At 40.7% G+C, this 21,606-nt stretch overlaps 1 protein-coding gene and 1 long non-coding RNA gene across 9 annotated transcripts in view; one reads left to right on the top strand and one right to left on the bottom strand.

Moving 5' to 3' along the window:
- Positions 1-21,606, top strand: part of SFSWAP (splicing factor SWAP) — a 102,199-nt gene that overhangs the window by 37,629 nt on the left and 42,964 nt on the right. For 7 of the 8 annotated variants that reach the window (XM_083589927.1, XM_083589933.1, XM_083589931.1 and 4 more), the window contains 5 exons: positions 679-810; positions 1,170-1,263; positions 10,335-10,506; positions 13,672-13,905; positions 20,666-20,856. In XM_083589927.1, the coding sequence (XP_083446053.1) occupies positions 679-810; positions 1,170-1,263; positions 10,335-10,506; positions 13,672-13,905; positions 20,666-20,856 (823 nt within the window). The remainder of the gene's footprint in view (positions 1-678; positions 811-1,169; positions 1,264-10,334; positions 10,507-13,671; positions 13,906-20,665; positions 20,857-21,606) is intronic. The other variant, XM_083589928.1, reaches the window with a different exon arrangement.
- On the bottom strand, positions 17,891-20,658 carry LOC310751497. Its single transcript, XR_014542565.1, has 2 exons — positions 19,072-20,658; positions 17,891-18,636 (listed from the first exon to the last, which is right to left on the bottom strand). It is a non-coding gene; the product is annotated as an uncharacterized lncRNA (long non-coding RNA).

Below are 21,606 nucleotides of genomic sequence, written 5' to 3'. Positions count from 1 at the left end.
TTAAGAGCGCATTACGCAAGTAGGAGTGGGCTTTTGTTTAGATTCTCATAAACTTACAATCTACCAGCGGTTATGCCAGTACTTCTGTAAAAGGTGTTCCAACACTTCTGTTATTCTTCCTGTTTATTGTGAAGGTTCTCTGAATGCCTTACCATGTTATAACAGTGGAATATATTAAAAATGATAGTATAGTAAAATGGGATCAGGATTGTATAAATGGTGCAAACCAGCATGCATGAAAATATTTTGGACTGAAGTAAGTTGCTGGCCTTTATGATTGCACAGGAAACTTTCACGTATACAGCTGTTTTCTGATGAAAGTTGTGAAATTGGAATGGTTTTAAAGAGGCCTTCGGATTTCTCTCACTCCGTTCTGCCTGGCACTGCAGTTGAAAAACTTTTTAAACCTTGTAAAGCCATAAATCTTGGTGCCCCAAAATGACCTGTTCAAATAAAGTGATGTTAGGCAGATTATAAAAAGTTTTAAATATTTGCCTGGATTTTTCTAATGCAAAAGAGATAGCTCTGGCTTCTTTAATAAGCTCGTTTTGGGGGATCAAATATTTCATAACTTAAAAATCAGTGGTGATTTTTAAAAAGTAAGTGCCGCCTCTGGCTTAATAGGGCTGCATGTTATGTTCTCTGCCTATGTAAATAATAAAATGCTAATTTTTTCAGCACAATTCCTTCTGTGGTTACCATCATCCCCCCACCTCCAGACATCCAGCCCGTGATTGACAAGTTAGCTGAATATGTTGCTAGGAATGGGATTAAATTTGAGACCAGTGTCCGTGCCAAGAATGATCTAAGGTGAGTGCAAGTGCCTTTTTTCTTAATTACTTCATTTTATGATGTGGTGTAAGTGAGCAGCTTGTCCCTCTCTTATTGACAGTCTGTTTTGCAAAGAAAGCTGTTGAGTGTAATGTGTTGTAATTTGTTTTATTAAAATTCAAGGGACTACTTGAAGTTAATGATAAAGCATTATTGCCTAAGAATCTTGAAGCTTGTGCTTCTGAATGTATACCTTCTGGGCATTTAGGCATAAATTATTCTATTTCAGAATATCAGATAGCTTTTCAGCGCTTGGGGTACTGGAATATTAAATGATGGTTGGTGTTTGCTATGTTGTGGTGTGTTTTTCCACAAATTGCATTTTTGTTCCTTAACAGGTTTGAGTTCCTGCAACCTTGGCACCAGTATAATGCCTACTATGAATTTAAGAAACAGTTTTTCCTTCAGAAAGAGGCCAGTGACAGCTCAAAGGTAGGCTTCTAAGAGTAGGAAGCAACAGTGTGACATCTTGCTTCATATGCTACCTGACTAGAGTGGCCAGGAACAGAGAAACCACCTCTAGTAAATTTATTTTAAAAAAATTATATCCCACTTTTCCTTGCCAAACAACTTGCAGGAGCTAGTAACATGCAACTATGAACCCAGTAATAAAGGCTAAGTTGCTGCAATTCATTTTATGCGGGTCTGCCATTAAGAACATAAGAAGAGCCTGCAGGCCCATCTAGTCCAGCAACCAGGTGCCTCTGGGAAGCCCAAAAGGCACACCTGAGTGCAGCAACACACTCTTCATTTGTGATTCCCAGCAACTGGCTTTTAAGATGGGTGCTGCCTCCAACTGTTGAGGCGGAGCTTAGCCATCATGGGTAGCAGCTGTTACTAGCCCTTCCTCCATGAACATGTTTTAAAAGTATTAAAAAACAAAATGCTGTCGATCAGAGCAAATTTTAAGCAGCATATTACTTTGTTTCTGTGTCATCTTTACTCAATGCTGGATTGTTTGCATGTGCATTTAAGATGCTCATCGTTACCTTTTAAACCTCCTAAATAGATTTAGGGGTAAAGGTAAAGGGACCCCTGACCGTTAAGTCCAGTTGCGGACAACTCTGGGGTTGTGGCGTTTATCTCGCTTTACTGGCTGAGGGAGCCAGTGTTTTGTCCGCAGACAGCTTCCGGGTCATGTGGCCAGCATGACAAAGCCGCTACTGGCGAACCAGAGCAGCGCATGGACACGCCATTTACCATCCCTATTTATCTACTTGCACTTTGACGTGCTTTCAAACTGCTAGGTTGGCAGGAGCAGGGACCGAACAATGGGAGCTCACCCCGTCGCAGGGATTCTTACCGCCGACCTTCTGATCGGCAAGCCCTAGGCCCTGTGGTTTAGACATTAAATACCATCTCCTGTTGCATGTTCCATCACCAGCTGAGCTACAGCTAGTGTGAAGCAAAAGAAAGTGCCTTCTCTGTAACAACACCCAGACTGTGGAACAGTCACCTTTCTTTATAGGAACCATTTGGCTTGCCTCATCTTTAGATGTTTTTTAGCCTTCCAGGTGTGGTGTTCTTGTTCCGCTGTGATTTAGTTTTAATCGTATTTTTGTATTGCTTTTATTGTACAGTAAAGCCACCTTGAGCACTCTGTTGGAGGGGATATAAATTCTGTAAATAAATAGAAGCCAGACACAACAAGAAAATCGTAACTCTGAAACTTTAGTATGTGATTGCATAAATCCAAGCTGGTGATCTTAAATCAGGTGTTGGTCATCTTAAATCAAAGAGAATTAAATATTGCAATGTACGGGTCAAAAATGAAACATGCTGCAATTGAGATGTTAAGCCTGTTTAATTCCTTGACATGTTTTTGTTTCACTTTGTTTATAGCTACTCTTTTCAGCCAAAATTTTTCCCCAAAGTGGCTTATGATAGAAGTCAGATATGTAGATATTGGATATACATGGATATCTCTGTGGCAGGTTTTTCTGGCCTATGGCTGTTGAGAGGTTTGGCGCTAAAAGAGCAGCAACTGGAGTCATGGGTTAGCAGCAGATAAAGATAGAAACCTATACAAATAGCCCTTCTGTTGATTTGAAAGCTTCACTGGGATTTGCACATTACTGTACACAAAGAAAACACAAAGTCAGAAATGTCCCATACTTTGGGCCATAGGGGAATGTTTGGGTGGGTGCCTGTTTATTAGGGACAGATAGCTGGTGCCTTTGAAGCTCAAAGGGTACTGCTATACTCTAGGATGAATATGAGAATTGATCCACCTGTTCTGTAGCAGATGTAGGATGGATTTAATTGTGCACTCTGAGTGAAGTGTCCACTTGTAAACTCAAATTATGGGGCAGCTGGAGCAGAGTTATGCTAGCTTCTCCTGGTGTCTTATGTGCTACTGCTGATTAACTCTCCATGTTCTCACAGATGCCATGCAAACCACCAGTTGAAATAAACTGCATATGCCCTTCCAGCAAAGATGTGATGTTTTAGTCTATAGAATTGTATTCAAGGCTAAAAAAAATTGCCCAAGTTGTCTCTTTGCCCTCTGAAAAGATACCCAGCATAACCTTTTTTTAGGCAGCATTTTGAAGTGGCATACCGACACAAAGAGTTCCATTAAATGAAACCTGTGCATGAGTTGCCTTTGTATTTTCAGTTTATTTGGATTGAATAGTTTGCAGTACAAGTTCATGTTTATAAAGCAGACTAAAGTTGCTGGGAAACCATTTTACACATTTTCCCATGATGTGGATGAGGTTAGTTTTGAAATTAGTAGTGGGTGTACTAATAAATTAGTAGTGGGTTACACAGTTTCACTACTTACTTAAATGCTGTGTATAACAACTCTTCATGTTTTCAGGTGAAATATAGTTAATATATTTTTCACTTAATCATGTTGATCTTTTTAAAAACCCTTTATTTAGTTTCCACCTGGATTTTATTTTCTGTTGACTAAAGGGTGCTAGTACATGATCAGGAAGGTCTAATGGCCAGGTGCCAGAGGGCTCAGGGGGGATTTAGGCCAGACTTGCAAATAGTTCGTTACCTGTAGCAATTCAACAAATGTCTCTATGCACTACGCAAAGAGGCTTCCTGATTTTAGAAATTAAGCATCGCTGGTGGATAATACCATCAGGGGACTGATCATCTTCACTTGATTGACCCTCTGCTTGAATATCCTGTTTCATATGGTGACCAATCAGTCCTTCAAAATGCCACAGGCAGAGTGTCAAGACAAAAGCTTTTTTTCCTGCTGTAACTGCCCCCAGCAACTAGCACACTCCCTCGAAACATGGAATTTTTAAATTATTATTCATTTCATTTCTGTACCACTTTACATTTTTAAGAAAAATATCTCTAAAACAAGAAAACATCCAGAATAAAACATTACTGAAGAAAGTCAAATACAGTGGTACCTCGGGTTACAGACGCTTTAGGTTATAGACGCTTCAGATTACAGACTCCGCTAACCCAGAAATAGTACCTCGGGTTAAGAACTTTGCTTCAGGATGAGAACAGAAATCACACGGCAGCGGGAGTACCCGTTAGCTAAAGTGGTACCTCGGGTTAAAAACGGTTTCAGGTTAAGAACGGACCTCCAGAACGAATTAAGTTCTTAACCCGAGGTACCACTGTAGTTGCTCACTGGAAGGACAGACCCTGAAGCTGAGGCTCCAATACTTTGGCCACCTCATGAGAAGACTCTCTGGAAAAGACCCTGATGTTGGGAAAGATTGAGGGCACAAGTAGAAGGGGACAACAGAGGATGAGATGGTTGGACAGTGTTCTCGAAGCTACTAACATGAATTTGACCAAACTGCGGGAGGCAGCGGAAGACAGGAATGCCTGGCGTGCTCTGTTCATGGGGTCATGAAGAGTTGGACACAACTAACCAACTAAGCAATAACAACAACACATTCAAAGCAACATAATTAACAGAAACTAAAATAATATCTTAAAGGTTTCAAAATATAAGATTACAGAGGAGGTCAACTACAGAATGCACATTTAACACAGCAAAGTTAACAAAAAAAATTATCTTAAACATTCCAAAAGAAAATGTTACTAAAGGAAGTCAACTGTAAAATGCACATTTAAGACAGCATTATTAACAAGAGCATAAAACATTAGCATAGGCATAGTACATACCTGCTTCTGCTGTTGCCAACCCTGCCAATGGTGGTTCATGGTGGGTGGCAGCTGTGGAAGCTCAGGCTCAATGATCTGCAGCTGCACTAAGAGACAGACAGAATTCCATATAGCTATCAAAATTAATATAGGGCTGCCATACGTCTGGATTTTCCCAGACATTACCGGGATTTCAAAGGTAGAATTGAAAACTTTTGGTTTTTTTGCAAAACAAACAAAGCAAAAAAGCTCAACAATGAGCCCATTCTCCTTGAAATTGAATAGAGAATTTGCTGAGGTCCACTATCATTGGTATGGCTTCAATTTTGGCTTTCCACTCCAAGGCCTCTGAAACACATAGAGGGCTTGTGGAGGAGGCAAAGGTTTCTCTTTTTTGTGCTGGGGTATGGAAAAGATGAGGAAGGGTAGGGAGACTCCTGTGGCTCTTTTATTCTCTATAGCCCAGCACAAGCGAGACCCTCTAGCATGTGCAGAGAGGTAATGCCTTACTCTCACCTATGCTGAGATTTTGGATGAGAACACTATGAGAGGCTGCTTGTATTTTTTCACCTTCTTTAAACCGCAGGGTGAGAATGCAAAGCCCTGGCCGTGCCTCTCACCAAATGGTTGAGGAACTGGTGGAGATACACTGGTTGATCCCTAGTGGACACACACAAACAGATGGCAGGCTTGTTTTTAAGGCAACTTAAACCACAGTGACATATCAAAATACTTCTGAAATTTTATATGCATTTATTTGATTTTCTCTGTCTCTAAGCTACCAGCCTGGGAGCTCAATATAAATCCTAGTCACCACAACTGCCCTCTCCTTGGTTTGTGCATAGCAGCTTTCTGTTGTGCAGCCTATCAGCTAGACAGCTTCTACACAGCTTCCTTCTCCCCTCCTATAAGCATGTATATTGGCAGAGCCCCTGCACTCTTGTGCTCCTCAAGTTGCTTGTTCCCATTTGCCCTATTTGGCAGATTCTGAAGAGTAAGCACGTGAGGTGCATGATGGGGTTAAAGAACCCTTTTGCCAGTGTGTTTCCTTGCTCCTAGTACATTTCTGAGCACAATTCAAAGTTTGGTGCTCACCTTTAAAGCCCTAAACTGCTTTGGCCCTGTAACCTGAAGGTGCGTCTCCACCCCCTTCATTCAGCCTGGACACTGAGGTCCACTGCCAAGGGCCTTCTGGCAGTTCTCTCACTATGAAAAGTAGGGCCTTCTTGGCATTGGCACCTGCCCTGTGGAATGCCCTCCCATCAGATGTCAAGGAGATGAGTAGCACTATAACCTTTAGAAGACCTCTAAAAGCAGCCCTGTATAGGAAAGCCTTTTAATGTGTTATGTTTCATTAAGTTTTTATATATGTTGGAAGCAACCCAGAGTGGTTGGGGCAACTGAATCAGATGGGTGGGGTATACATAATAAAATTATCATCATCATCACCATCATCAATCACAGAAGTGGGTTTTATCGGCAAAGCCAGTGTTGTTTAATACTTCAGTTGTTGCTCCATTCAAAATATTGCTTCTGCTGACTGCCAGGAGCTGGCCAACATGAGCTGCCTTCTTTCTGTCATTTAAACACTTTCAGGAGCTTCAAAACTAAGTATTCTGCTTATTCTGTTCTTTAAATTATTATTGTTTAAGTGCCTACAATCTGAAATCCTGTAATATGAGCCCTTCTCCATAATTGAAAATCCTCAAACCTTGTTTGTAGCAGATTTTTTTGTTTTAATCGCTACTTAGAGGCAGTCAAAGAACCTTTTAAAGAAAGGAACATTACTTTTTCTAAAGTACAGTTTTCAATTTGTACATCAATTCTTAAGAACTTTTTAGTTTCTGAGAGCCTTTTCTGAGCAGTGCATTGTGGTAATTAAATGGTTCTTAGTCACTTTATTTTTCCACCAGTCTTGTTGAAGTGACAGTAAAACCACTATTGCCTCTTATAACAGGGCTTTCCATTGAGAACTTTCAAAACATTTTAAGGTTCTAAAATACCATTGACGGCTTATATTCATTGTTCCAGTTTTGTTAGTAAAGTATGTTGGTAATGATTTCACTTACACCATTGACTTTAGGCATTTCTCAAAGCTTAAGCATCTGTGATTTACAAACCTGCAGAGTTCACCTTGCTGTTTTCCATTAGTGAGTTACCTGATTTTTGAGGGGATAAACTCATTCAGGGAATATTAGGTGTGAGGTTGTTGAGTAGCACATCACAGGGCCAGTCATGAATCCATCTGCTTCATTCAAGTACCACTTCCTTTCCTCCTCACTCTCTAGCACAATCAAAGAAAACATTGCAGCCTTCTCAGGTGGTATAAAAGATATGCTTTGGCCCCCAAAGAATATCATTAAAATTGTTATCACAGATTATCTCAGGGTGGGGTTACACGTCAAAGGATTTGGGGTTTTGGCTTTTTGAAGTTTCCCCCAATTTCAGTTAATTGGTTTACAGGGGTCTTAGGCTCCAGAAATTGAGCTACTGGGATTTAGCACTTTATCAGTTCTTGCAAGAAAGGAAAAAGTAGAGGTGGCCTTATTCTAGGGGTGGTTAGTAGTTTGAGTGTAGATACGCAGATGACTGAATCCAGTTTATCTTGCTTTATCCACCTGAAAAGACATAGGGAATCTGAATCAATTTGCATAAATATGTATGTCCTGCCTAGAGACTCTATAAAGATCATAATTTCAGTATACAATATGGGGCTCCCTAGAGAAGGGTAGGCAACCTAAGGCCCGGGGGCCAGATGCGGCCCAGTCGCCTTCTCAATCTGGCCTGCATACAGTCCGGGAATCAGCATGTTTTTACATGAGTAGAGTGTGTCCTTTTATTTAAAATGTATCTCTGGATTTATTTGTGGGGCCTGCCTGGTGTTTTTACATGAGTGGTGTGTGTGCTTTTATTTAAAATACATCTCGGGGTTATTTGTGGGGCACAGGAATTTGTTCATATTTTTTTTCCAAAATATAGTTCGGCCCACCACATGGTCTGAGGGACGGTGGACTGGCCCACAGCTGAAAAAGGTTGCTGACCCCTGCCCTAGAATCTCATTTGAAATTGATTAACCAATGCTTCCCAACATCTCTTGATGATTGTGCTGGGAGATTTCAGTGCAGGAATGGATGATGAGTGTGCAATAGCTAGTGAGAGGCTTGGTCTGAATTTAGAGGATATTAATCTGTAGATGAATAAATTCTGCAGGCATTTATTTAAATTAGTTTATAAACTTGGGGTGTTCCTCTGTAATGGTTCCAGGCAGGATAACCGAGCCGGGAAGTTTACATACAACCCCCTTAAAGGGTGGGAGCACCATAAATAATTTTTTGTGCAATGACAAATGTGCCCGTTATGTAGAGAATTTTGCAGTGTGAGGCCAACCAGCAAGTGATTTACCAGCGTATGACGCTGGCAGGTTTTCAGGGCATTATAAAAGGTCTGGCTTACAAGCTGTCCTGCATGCAGCAAGGGAAGCACAGTTTGATGTGGACTCTGAATATTCAGCTAAAATTAGAGGAATCTACTCAGTGAACAGATGAAATAGGCTGCTAGGAGCAGCAGAGACCTACGATGCTGTCCATGGGAAAGCTTATAAACAGGAACTGAGCATAACAGCACATTCCCAGCTTTTGGCCTGAAACCTTTGAGAGCTGCTGTCAGTTAGAGTAAATGATAGTGGTCTGTGGTCTGTGCAATCTTCACATTTCCCCCCACTTCCTTTCAGTATCAGTTTTAAATTTCTTCCATTGCCTGTGTTTCACAAATCATACGTTTGGGAGTTTTTTTTACACACTAAACAATCTCTGGCCTAAGTCTGCTCTGCCATGAATAAATTAGACCAATTAACTCAAGTGCCCCTTTCTCTTCTGAAGATAAATTCTTACTACTGAAGTTTTATTATGTGTTCATCTTTTTTTTCCCTAACAGTGGGAGTTGCTAACGCTTAAAACTCCGTGCCAAAAATACTCTTAGATTTTATTGGTATCATTAGCTGCAGCCAATAAGTGAAACTAAACTTTAAGATTGTTCCTTAAAGATTTCAACATTTTTTTAAGAAAAGAAAAACTTTACGCTTAGCCATTTTGTATATTAGACTTTCATTGTACATTCTTATTACAAAGCTGTTAGTACAGTGCTTTTTAATGACTCTTGACTACCATAATGGGCATGAAATAGCAATGTCAAATATACTTGAATCATCGCAAGCTTTTTGGTCTGCTGCTATGCTTTCTTAAAAATCTCCAAGCTCATTAATAACTGGTACATAAAATGAAAGTTTCACAGCAAGTAAATGGGCAGGTTAGCTAGTATTAGTTTGGTAATGGGTGTATTACGAAGAACTGAAGCCACTGTGTTGCAGTTGTTAGATCATTTTTGACTGTGATAGGAGAGAATCAAATTCCATGTCTCTGATTTGCACATGTCAGGTCATTGTTTGTAGCCAATATGATATTCTCTTCATTGGGTGTGGGAAAACCTTTGGTCCTCCAGATGTTGCTGAACTACAGTTCCTTTAGCCATTGGTCTTGTTTGCTGGAACTAATGGGAGTTGTAGTTCAGTAACATCATACACTCTCATACATTGCATGTTTGGCCTCATTTTGCTGGCATAAGAAATTGGGGCTGTAACATGTAAATCAGTCTCATTGTGATGTACAGAGACAGCTTTGAAATTTATAAGATCAAATATGGAACCTAGTATGCAGTGCAGACTTAGTCTGCACTGCATACTAGGCTTAGTCATGCCACATGACCCAGAAGTTGTACGCCGGCTCCCTCGGCCAATAAAGCAAGATGAGCGCCGCAACCCTAGAGTTGGTCATGACTAGACCTAATGGTCAGGGGATCCTTTATCTGTGAGGTATTTTTGTTGCCTTACCCCACAATAGGAATTCTGTGTGCTGTGCAATCCTATCATGTCAACTCAGAAGTAAGCTTCATTAACTTCAGTGAGGCTTACTCCAAGATAAGTAAATGTAGGATTGCAACCTTACTCTTTTTCCAGGGACTGCTCAGGAAGAAGCATCTAGTTTCATACTCCTATGATGGTACTGCTTTATAGTACAGGACCTTGAAGGACTGCTTTGCGCTGCTTCTGAACATGTAAATGACCTCTTATAAAGGTGCTTTAAAATTATGAAGTACTTAAAATAGCCCAGGGATGCGTTCTTTTCAATTGAGAATACATAGAAACCTGAAAGAAATGTAAAGGGATGTCATATTCTAGATTTCGTGTGGTATGTTCAGTTGTATGCTTGAAGCCTAGTTCTTTATGAGCTTTCTGTGCTGTTGTGTCCAAGAGGTGCCACTTTGTGGCTTTTTAAAAATGCCATCCATTTTAATTGTATTCCATGGGCTTTCATTTTTAGCTGGAAAGTGAGGATGTCTTGTATTTTCCCATCTTTAAGCAGGTAGCAACTTTATCGGAGGATGTCCCTGCTGATACTGCCAACACTGAACCTGGAGAAGCCCAGTTTCCCACTGACAACATGTCTGAAGATGTGGAATCTGCTGCCCAAGGAAATGATAAACAAGATGCACTGGCCATTAAAATTTCCAATGATGGCAAACTGATAAAAGGTATGCCTGTAGGTGTGGAAACCTAGAGACCACTCAGACACCGTGTGTGTGTGTGTGTGTGTGTGTGTGTGTGTGTGTGTGTGTGTGTAACAAATAAATACATCCATAAGTAGCATTAAAGAATGCTTCACTCATCTGAAGGGTGGAGGGGAAACTCTGAACTGAGTAATGGATCCAAATTTATGTCTTGATGTTCTCTCAATATCATACAACTTAATACAACATACCTGCTTGAAAGATCTCTCGTCTTTCATTCAAGGCTGATAGAGAGCAGCCTTCCTCAGCCTGGTGCAGTGCTAGCAGGGTTTGATGGGAGTTGTAGTCCAAAACATATGTAGGGCACCAGATTGGGGAAGGATGACATAGAAGCTTGGGTGGATTAGTTCAGTTCTTTATCGAAGCCATTCCAGAGAACGATTTCCCCAAGTGCAGCGTGACTGCTTGAGAATTGGCTGTAGTGTAGCTGCTTAGTGGAGGCTCATAGCTCAGCTGCTGATGGAACAGAAGGTCCCAAGTTCAGTCCTTGTAAAGAGTTGTATAGCAAGGCTGGGAAATTATTGGCCTGACTTGGTTCAATGAAGCATCAAGTATTCATGCGACCAGTGATTAGATTGCAGCACCACAGAGCTGGAAACTCTATTTTGATAAGTAGCAGAACGTTTGCCAGACGAAACTCCTGTATTCTTTGTTCCAATAAAATCAAACCTTTGAATTTCAGGAGCTTTTCACAGTAGGCAGCAGTTAAACTGAAAGAAATTTGTGTAGGCAATCCCTTGCATGTGTTTAATTTAGAGGAAGCTGCTGCCAGACCATAGCTGTGTAAAATGGTTTGGCTTCTTTTTGGTGTGGGGGGGATCATAGTGATGGAGGAGTTGTTCATCAGTTTTCATTTCCAGTAGAGGGTGGGAACAAATGTTCCAATACGACAAAAGTTTCTGCCAGTTGCAAGGCAAGCTGTGAAATGCTGTAGATAGGAGGAAATGCATAGGTTTCGCCTTTCTTTCTGCTGTGCTGCAATGCAATTAATTCCTCAAAGTAATTATTTTTTTGTAGGCTGGTATTAAATGAAATCTTCCAAGTACCATTGGGTGAGCTAGCAAATCCTCTTGATGTCAGATTTAGTGGGGGAAAGGTGAAAAAGTATTTTGTTTTTTTAAAGTTGCAAGCGGGTTAGGCTAATTAAGAGGTCAGGTTTGAAAATGGCCTTTTGAAAAGATAATAAACCACAAAGGGCCAAAAATTGAATTACATGGTTTGTAGCATTAGCGGAGGCGGGGGAGTTCAACCGATGGATCCAGGTTTGAGGATTAGGAATGTATGAAGTTGCCATATACCAGGTTAGGCTATTTGCCCAATTAGCCTGATATCTTCTATTCAGACCGGGAATGGCTCTCCAGGGTCCCCAGCGGAAGAATGTTATTTCTATCATTTGCTACCTGACATATTGTTAACTAGAGAGCCAAGGAGTGAACCTGGGACGTTCTACACGCAATTGAGGTGCTGTTATCACTGATGTATACTGATGTATATGCCCTCTCCAAATCAGTAATGGTAGAGATTGTATAAAGCGGGAGTTACATGTGGCTAGATCTCTTTAGACTATCAAAGACGAATCTAGAAAACCTGGTTTCATATTCTGGGTCAGCTTACCACCTTTATACCTTGTTTTCCTTTCAAAAAGCTCAAGTACCTTAAGTACGGTTCCCAGGGAGTCTCCCATCCAAGCAGTTTGATGGGCCAGAATTGCTTAAGCTTCAGCAGCAGAACAGCATTACAGGCATTCACGGCCAGTTTATCTCTCTGTCAGCTCCATTTTACCAATTGCCTGAGAATCGTTACCAAGACTGAACAAGGCAAAGCTTTTTAAGCAGTTGCCCGTTAGGACTGCTATATAAATGAGTGATAGAGCTAGCCCTAGCGGCCTCCACGGTTAAGGCTTCTATAAAGTTTCCATTCTAAATGCTTTGTGTCCGTTCATAATTCTTTTTCCAAAACACAAAGGCAGGCTGCCTATATTTGGCTAGGGCTCAAAGCACAAATGCTTATAAGGAAAGCTTCAGCTGCTTGCATGCATGCAAGGAGGGGCGGGTGACATTATCTTAAAAAAGCGAATATTGTTCTAGCCCTGCCTTCTAAAAGGCTTTTGTAGTAGTTCCAAATCTTCAGATCAGAATTTACCCTTTAACCATGAAGGTAAGGTAATGATTCCCCTCACTACCACCAACTTAAGGGGATCATTTGTTTTTCCACTGTTTTTACGGGACCATTTAAATGTGGTGGAGACAGATGTTTTGGTGCGGGTTTACATGCGGGCTCTTCCATCCTGTTCAGCAGGATGATTTTCAGCCTCAAAAGAATGTGCTTTACAGAACATTCAGTCTGCAGAGGGGAAGAAAAGGAGCAAGAAGTCGGGGCACTGCAAATTATTTCTTTTCTTTTCTCCAGAGACAAGAGTGAACTAAAACCAAGTTCCTAGCCTGTAATCCTTCCCCCAGCCCCCTTATCAGTGGTTTCGATTGTTATGACAACTATAGAAGTAAATAGCAGACTATTTAGTTTCAATATTTGTTCTGTTTAATATTTGCAATCCTCTTTTAAGCCATAAAGATCCACAAAGTGACAAACAATGAGATAAAACAGTAATACTGTATTGTTTTTAACACTTGATTGTAAGCCGCCCAGAGTAGCTGGGGAAACTCAGCCAGATGGGCAGGGTATGTATGTATGTATGTATGAATAAATAAATAAATAAATAATAAAAATATATAAGCAACAATGAACAGCCTCTGTTAGAAAGCTACACCAGCTGCACAATGTAGCACAGATGGGACCCAGGGCAACACCTTGCAGTGTAGAATGCTCCTGTTCAGGTTTCAAGCCAGCCAGTTGTGCCTGCTTTCTGGATACTCTATTCTGCCCCACCCCGCAAATAGCATTCTGTACCACTGAGCAAAGCCAGTTTTCACTGAGCCTCTGGGGGGGGGGAGGGGGTCTTCAATTGAGAAGGTTAGCTAAGTATTTGTTGTTCTCTGCACATCTTGGGAGTTGTCTCTAGCCTACTGCTGCTTCCCCTCTTCTGTACAGGTGCAGCTGTTTTCATTGCAAAATGATTCATAGATTGCCTAGTCAACAATATCTCACTAGTTATCACTTCCTTTTTAATAGCATCCTTTGCACCAATAAGCTTTGCAATCAGGGCCAAAGAAAATGACATGCTCCCCTTGGAGAAAAACCGTGTGAAACTTGATGATGACAGCGACGAGGAGGGGGAAGAAGGCAAGGAAGGCCAAGAGAATGCCAGTAGCACCTCAAACAGCCATTCAGCATTTGCCATGTCCAGTGGGGCTGCTGAAGAGAAGAGGCCTCAGCTGACACAGGAGGAGCTGGAAGCCAAACAAGGTAAATGCATCAGCACTGTGGAGAGGAGAGGAAATGCTTGGAGCTAGTAAATGTGTACTGTTGACAGACTTCTTGTTTTGAGGGTGGACTTAAAGGGAAGGAAATGGATAGTAAACAAAAAACCAGGGAGTTGCTACTTTTTGTTATGTCTTATAGTTATGATTTGATTTTTTAAAAAATCTTGAATTCCAGAACTCTTTTGTAAACTACAGTGGCCTATGGTTGATACAAATAAATTGCTGATGTTCTGAGGTGAATAAAATTATCCACAGTATACCAACTCGATGTAATCATTGAAATGTTGTATTTCATGCTCAGGGGCTTGTCAGCAGTGGTGTACAAAGGCCTCAGGACCGCTGTGAATTGGCCACAGCGTGCACTGCAAGCTTTGAGCTGAGTTGGACCATAACGACTTCTTATTCGTGTTTTTTTTTCTTTGCTAAAAATGGCTTGTGTTTCAGAGATGCTGATTGTCAAAGTAGCTGTAGTCTTAGTCGTGCATCTAGTGTGTGGTGCTAGGGAAGCACATTTAAGAATTGGTCTGTAAACTCCTACTCAACTATTTTATATGTGTTGTAATGTTCTTATAATTAAACAAATTGAGTTTTAATTGTTCCTTCAGGTCTGGAGTAGTAGCTGTCACAAAAATGCATTACCACCATCACTTTGGCAGCATAACTTCAGAGACTATATTACTATAGCCATCAGTACACAACTTAAAAATGCAGACTTCATATTTCTTAAAAGTCTTGAAATATTCTGAGGCAGTGCTTAGTGCATTTTTATTTTGGAGGACTCATCTGTAAGGCCAGGGATGCAGTGCATCCCAGGCTGATATGAAATACAATGGAGTTGTGGGTGCACAAACTCAGATTAGTGTATTACCCTCCTGGTTAGGTGCTATTCCTTCAGCAACTAGGTCAGGTGGCTGGGTTCTCCCTGCAAGTGCTCAGTGCTTCATTTAAGAATGTTAGAAACTTCTGACATTGTGAGCTAACCTGGCAGCTGTGAACACTGCACACTCAGGCCTCAGAGGCTTTCAGGTACAGAAAGAGCCCTATGACTGACCACCAGTATGAAGCCTCTACTTGGCCAAACCTGGCAAAACTACAAAGACCCTAGCCATCTGGTCAGCAGGGCAGCACATCCTGTTTACATGCTGCAAATTCTAGCTCATACCACTTAATTTAGAGACCCTGCATTGGCAAACATATCTTCCTGGTGCAGCCATCCATGGCCTTGCCCTTGTGCTTTGTACTCCAACACTATTTGCTTTAATGCTGCATAGAAGAACAACATAATCATGTAATGGCTCAAACAGTATACTCTGGTATGCTTACATTTTGTCTTTTCAGAATCTACATGCCACATAAATGGCAGGACTGAGCTATGTGGAGGAGATGCTCAACTTGGGGGCAAATAAATGGTTGATGAGGGCAGTGTCCTTGGTCATCTGCTATAGAGTCCTGGGTCTTCTCTACACACTTTTCAGCAATCAGCAGCATGTGAATATCATCCTGGGTCTAACGGGTCATTATTGATAATTCATTCAGTAGAGCTCTTTCAAGGGCAGGGGTTGGAATCTAGCCATTCCAGGATTACTGGAAAAGATTTTGACTTAAAGGAAGTAAATGAGGCAATATACATCATATTGAAACTTTAAAAATAAGGGCACAGTGCAGCCTTACTGTGAAAGCCTTTCATTTGATCCTGATGCTGCTGGTGAGTGTTTGTCCATAGCAGGTACTGGATGCAGGTGAATGAAAGATTCTTTAAGAACTCATATGTGAAGGTATTTTAAGCTTAGAATAAAAGGAGGGAGATATGAGAGAGGTGTGTTTAAAAAGCAAAGCAAAACTTTGCAGAGTGTGAGGCAGTGGCTAAGGAGAAGTTTTGGCCATCCAGTGAAACTGAAGATGAGGAGATTCAGAGCAGGCAAAAGAAAGTACTTCTTCACACAACACCAAGTTAAACTGGAATTTACTGCCACAGGATAGTACAAAGTTGGGTAGCGTTAAAACAGAATTAGACAGATTCATGGAGGCTGTGATGGCTTTGTACTACCTCCAGTACTGGAGGCAGTATATCTTTGAATACCAAGCACTGTGTTTCTCCACAGCATTGCTGTTGTGCTCGTGTCCTACTTGCACGTTTCCCATTAACGTGTGGTCGGAGAACACAATTCTGAACTGAAGGAGCTGACATAATGTCATCATGCTTTGCGACCTGGGAAACACAAGAACATTATAGATGGTGTTTTGGCTAAAAAGCCCTGGGGTGCTTCTGGTCCTGTTGTTGCTCATCATGGATGCTTAAGATTGTATTGGCAGCAGCCAGAGGTGTCTATATCAAGTTTTGTCAGATTACAATGCTTGACCCCTTTGAAATTTCTTCACCTTTTAATTTCTTTCCTGTAACCTTGTGTTGCATAATATTTTTGTGTGTATAGCACATACAGAAAGAAACAAGCCCCTGCCAAACAAAGCTTGCATTATATTAATTCTCTGTTTTAGCATAGACTTTTTTTTTAAAACAAACAAACAAAATTCTTATAAAGTTCTGGCTGGTAAATTATGTTACCTTCTCCAGACTTTGACATTTGATTTATTAGAAATCAAATAATGGAAGCAGCTGGGGGAAAGGGCATTTGTTTCCTCATTTTCAGTAATTTTCTGAAAACCTTATGTTGAATTGGATTATACTTTTAATCTGCATCTGTGCATCTTAATTCAGTAAAATATAAAAGTTTAATTTGATGAAGAATTCATAATGTCGCTGCAGAGAATATGTTGCCTTTCAGATCTTATAAATAGGCATCTAACTGAGATGCAAAGATATGATTTTTAATAAAAAAAAATGAAGTCACTTCCAAATAGAATTATTTATTAAAAATTCTCCTACAGGAAGACGCTCCTTTTGGAGTGTCAGGTTCTATAGTTAACTATGAATTCATTATTTCATGTCTGCAGGTAAAAAAACAACTGCTAAACATCAAATTAAAGGAAGAATGTTTCTCATTCTGAAAATGGATCTATAATATATTTAAATATATTTGCTAATCTTTTGTAAAAACTCTTTATAACATTCTTGAAAGAGAACTAACAGTCAGGAAAGCTGTATGTTTAGTTTTCAAGGTTAAATGGTAGGTCTTCGTGAAAAAAGAACTAATTTAGTGGTTACTTGTTTTTAAAATGCTCATATTAAATGCATATATAAATCCCAAAAGGTGTGCCCAAACTTGAAATGAGAAAATTGAAACAGACATAATATACTTGTGATTAGTCACAGCTGAGCATTATAGAATCAAAAGTGTGAAATGTTGGAAAATGTGATATTTGGAACTTTAATGATGAGCTTGAAGGAATTTAGCTGCTTAGAAATGTTGATGGTGGTGCCATAGAATTAGAAATATTTTACTGCTCTTGCGTTGGGTTCTTGTGTAAAAATGTGCTTCTTGCTTTTAAAGTAATGCTAGGATGTAGGGTAATAGCTCTGTTCCCAGTGCATTTCTGAAAACACTTCCCTTACTCCTTGTTCAATTTTATTTGCTGGGGCGTTAATGATTGTTCCTCTGTGAAAATGTGTACACGTGAGCTGTTAATCCATGGAACATGTTAAAGTTTACTCTACTGAAGACACCATTATTCTGTAACTGCACATCCTAGGCATATCTGTTCAGTCCCATTCAATTCATTGGAGCTTACTCCCATGTAAATTAGTGTAAAAGAGCAATCCCATTAATCCATAGTAGCATGATCCACAATCCAAGAAACATATAATCCACAAATCAATTAAGCTATTTCATTCAGCTAATAGTGGTATTTAAGGCATTATAAGTTCAAGTTCATTGGCATGTGGTTTGAATTTGACCAATTACCTCTTTACAGCTTGGGATTCACGGCCCACAGTTCCATGTTTTCCATTGTTCAAGTAGCTAAATTACCACATTGTCCCTCCCCACTGTAAACTCTTGTCCATCAGTAATTCTAAACGTCTTGTTCCATTTACTCGTATTTTCAGTTGTGGATATTCCCAACCCCTAACCTCCACCGCTTCAAAATTGCTGAGGCTCTTAATGGCTCACTTAATGATTTTTCTACCTTTTGTTTATCAATTATAACATATATGCTAAAACTTAGTCACCACTGCAGACTACCTGAATGAGGCTGATGGACTACACTTTGGGAACCACTCCTATAGAGACTTCTCTTTGCTGGGTTTGGAAATAGACCCGGGGGCAGGGGAGAGTTTGCTATTTTCTTTTGTCCTCCTCATCTCAGCAAGCGTTTGGCATAGTCACAAATTATGTTAAGCACATTTAAAAGTAGCCAAGATAAGAGTTTAATGAAAAGCACAACAGACAGAGCAGAAGCAGGGGTAGACAGTGCAGGTATAAACCAGGGATGTAATTATTCCTGGAGGATGGTAACAGCAGACACATGCACAAGATGTGGGAGATATCTTAATTCAGTTAAAGGATTTTGGAGCTGATAATGTTATCCATGGGCACCTTCAATGCAGAGATGATCCTGAAAGAGAAATGAAAATGGTTGGGGGATGCAAAAGGCTAGCATTTCCACAAGGAATTCTATAACCTAACTTGTGGCAGGTCTCCAGGTGCACTTACATGGTGCTGCTCTTTCTCATAATTCTGAAATGCCAGTGGTGACGTATTGAAGCTGTTGCAGCCGTATGGTCTGTAAGATACTCAAGAGTGAAGAATTTAGGTGCCTCTGTATACACTGAGATGTATGGAAGTGAGAGCTGGACCATAAAGAAGGCTGATCACCGAAGAATTGATGCTTTTGAATTATGGTGCTGGAGGAGACTCTTGAGAGTCCCATGGACTGCAAGAAGATCCAACCTCTCCATTCTGAAGGAAATCAGCCCTGAGTGCTCACTGGAAGGACAGATCGTGAAGCTGAGGCTCCAATACTTTGGCCACCTCATGAGAAGAGAAGACTCCCTGGAAAAGACCCTGATGTTGGGGAAGATGGAGGGCACAAGGAGAAGGGGACGACAGAGGATGAGATGGTTGGATGGTGTTCTTGAAGCTACCAGCATGAGTTTGATCAAACTGCGGGAGGCAGTGGAAGACAGAAGTGCCTGGCGTGCTCTGGTCCATGGGGTCACGAAGAGTCAGACACGACTAAACGACTAAACAACAACAGTATACACTGAGGAATTACAGAATACTATTACATAATGCAAGAGATAGGTTCTGTCAATGCTTTGAGAAATCTGTGCTCTGAAATGATTGGTTTCTAGGCTAATTCATCAGGTACATTTCTAAAACCATATGGCTTATACATACACCCTGCAAACTCTGTGTGGAGAGCCCCCTCATCATTCTTGTCCAGCCATCTTAGGTAGTCGGGGAGAGTCAGTGGGCATGAAATTATATACAAGTAGATCTCAAATTAAGGGCCAAAATCCCAAGTAAAGAAAAAAGTTGTTTCTGGATACCCAAAAAGATACAAAGATGGCACCAGTTGTGCCTCCCTGGTGAGTACATTCCACAAGCATAGTGCCACCACAGAAATGGACTGAGCTGCATACAGCTCTGTCAGTCAAAACCAGCACCTCAAATTAGCCTCGAAACTAGTTGGACCAGAAATGGTGTTGTATTTTCAGACTGCCTTGCCCCTGTCAGCAGTCTAGCTGCCAAATTGTGCTTCAGCTGTACTTTTTGAACTGTTTTAAAAGGCAACCCAACCTATAACACATTGCAGTAATTCAACCTAGTGGTTACCAGGGCATAGACAACGGAGGTTAGGCTGTCCCTGTCCAGAAGGGTGCACTGATCCACCAGTCGAAGCTGATGGAAGGCACTCCACACCACCAAAGCTACTTGAGCCTCAAACAAAAGTAATACACCCAGAAAAAAACCAAGCTATGTATTGGCTACTTCTGACGGAGTGTGACCCCAACCAGAGCAGATCACATCCAGTCCTATCTATTCATAAGCAAGAATGCACCCCACAAAATTTTGCAGCATGCACCTTTATCCAAAAGGATTTCTCAGGCTGTTAACTTTTTCTTCTTCTTACTTAAATCATGTTACTCTCTATGGGTTTCACTCCACTGGCTTCCTCTATTGTTTTGTATTAAGTTTCAATTTCTTCCTTTTAACCTTTAAGTCTCGCCATGGTCTTGTGCCTTCTTATCTATCTATGTTGCATGCTCCCTGTTCCCCATCTCAGTCTCTCCATTCATCAGACACTAATTTACGGCTTGTAGTTCAGTTCTTTACATTTGAAAAAGCCATTCTCTGGTATCTACATAGAACTGGGAAGAATCCCTGTCTGAAACCCTGAATAGTTGTTGCTTGTCTTTATAGACATTTCTGAGTTAGGTGAGCCAGTAGTCCTGACATTCCCATTAAACCTCCTCTCCTGTTCTGTTGTTCATTTCTGTGACTTCTCTCTCTTGGTGAACTGAACTCTCAGTTTCTGTTGCACTCTTATTACAAACCTCATTTTTTCCCCTTTCTTCCTAGTCCAGTGTTCATAATCTTACATTGTTTTGTCTTTTAATCTCTCCCAACCAAATGGTTTCTCCCCTCTGCTTTCATTTTGTACAGCTTCTACTGCATTTTAAGGCATATATATATCCCAAGGTGCTCTTTAGGAGCTACATAGATGTGCATTTTCTAGACTCAAGGGTGCAGCTCAGGCTAAAAAACTGTTGACCTCCTAATGTGATAAGCAAGTTACCTCCTTGTAAACTCTCCACATTCTGTATCCCTTTTTTTCCCTAGCAAAGCAGAAACTAGAGGACAGATTAGCGGCGGCGGCAAGGGAAAAGCTAGCCCAAGCCTCCAAGGAATCGAAAGAAAAGCAGCTTCAGGCGGAACGAAAAAGAAAAGCTGCACTGTTCTTGCAGAACCTGAAGAATCCCCTGGCAGATGCAGAGGTTGAGAAAATGGAGGAACATGCCTTCAATATAGAGGTGAGCAAAGCAAAGGTGTTTTTAACCATAGTAGCATGTACTGCAAAGAACTTTGCTTGGGGCAGGGTAGGGGAGAGAAGCCAGCATTGCTTGAAATGTTAGTATTTATTAGACTTGAATGAAAGCTTTTTCCAGAGGGGAAAATAGATCTGAAATTAATAGCATGTTGGGCTACATCAAAGTTGCTGAAATGATATAAAAGAAATATTAAATTGGGCCAATACTCTCTGTTTCCAGTGTTCCCCCTTTTTTAAAAAAGTTATAAGTTTGCTTCCCCATCCTTCACTATACATCCTTTGAAGTTTCAGCAGTGGCACCCCCAGATTCCATGTGTACACCTTTTGCATCTTGTGTTCTGACGCGAATCACACCCATGGTTAATTTCTCATTCTCTTTAACATTTGTACCCCACCCTTCCTCCGTGGAGCTGATTTTGGGGCTATTCTATTTTTTCCTTACAATAATCCTGTAGTTCAACTTCAGCTGGATATTGACTCACCTGAAGTCATCCAATGAGCTTCATGACTGAGCAGAGATTTGAACTCTGCTCTCCCTTGTTCAGTGCTGTAACCACTACGGTGGATGCTCATGTGTCATAAAATAAGCCTAGCTCACGTTAGATCTAGTGTTTGAAATTCTGATGTAGTTTAAAAGCACTAAGGAAAAAAATAAGCCCGTGCCCCCCCAAAAAAAACCCGCTCCCGCAAATAACTAAATGGTACCTGAATAACTTGAGATTTCACATTGTTG

This window comes from Podarcis filfolensis (genome assembly GCF_964270895.1).
Source record: "Podarcis filfolensis genome assembly, chromosome: 16".
NCBI classification, from domain to species: domain Eukaryota; kingdom Metazoa; phylum Chordata; class Lepidosauria; order Squamata; family Lacertidae; genus Podarcis; species Podarcis filfolensis.
Note: the sequence above shows the minus strand (reverse complement) of the source record. Positions and strands in the feature narration are given on the sequence as shown.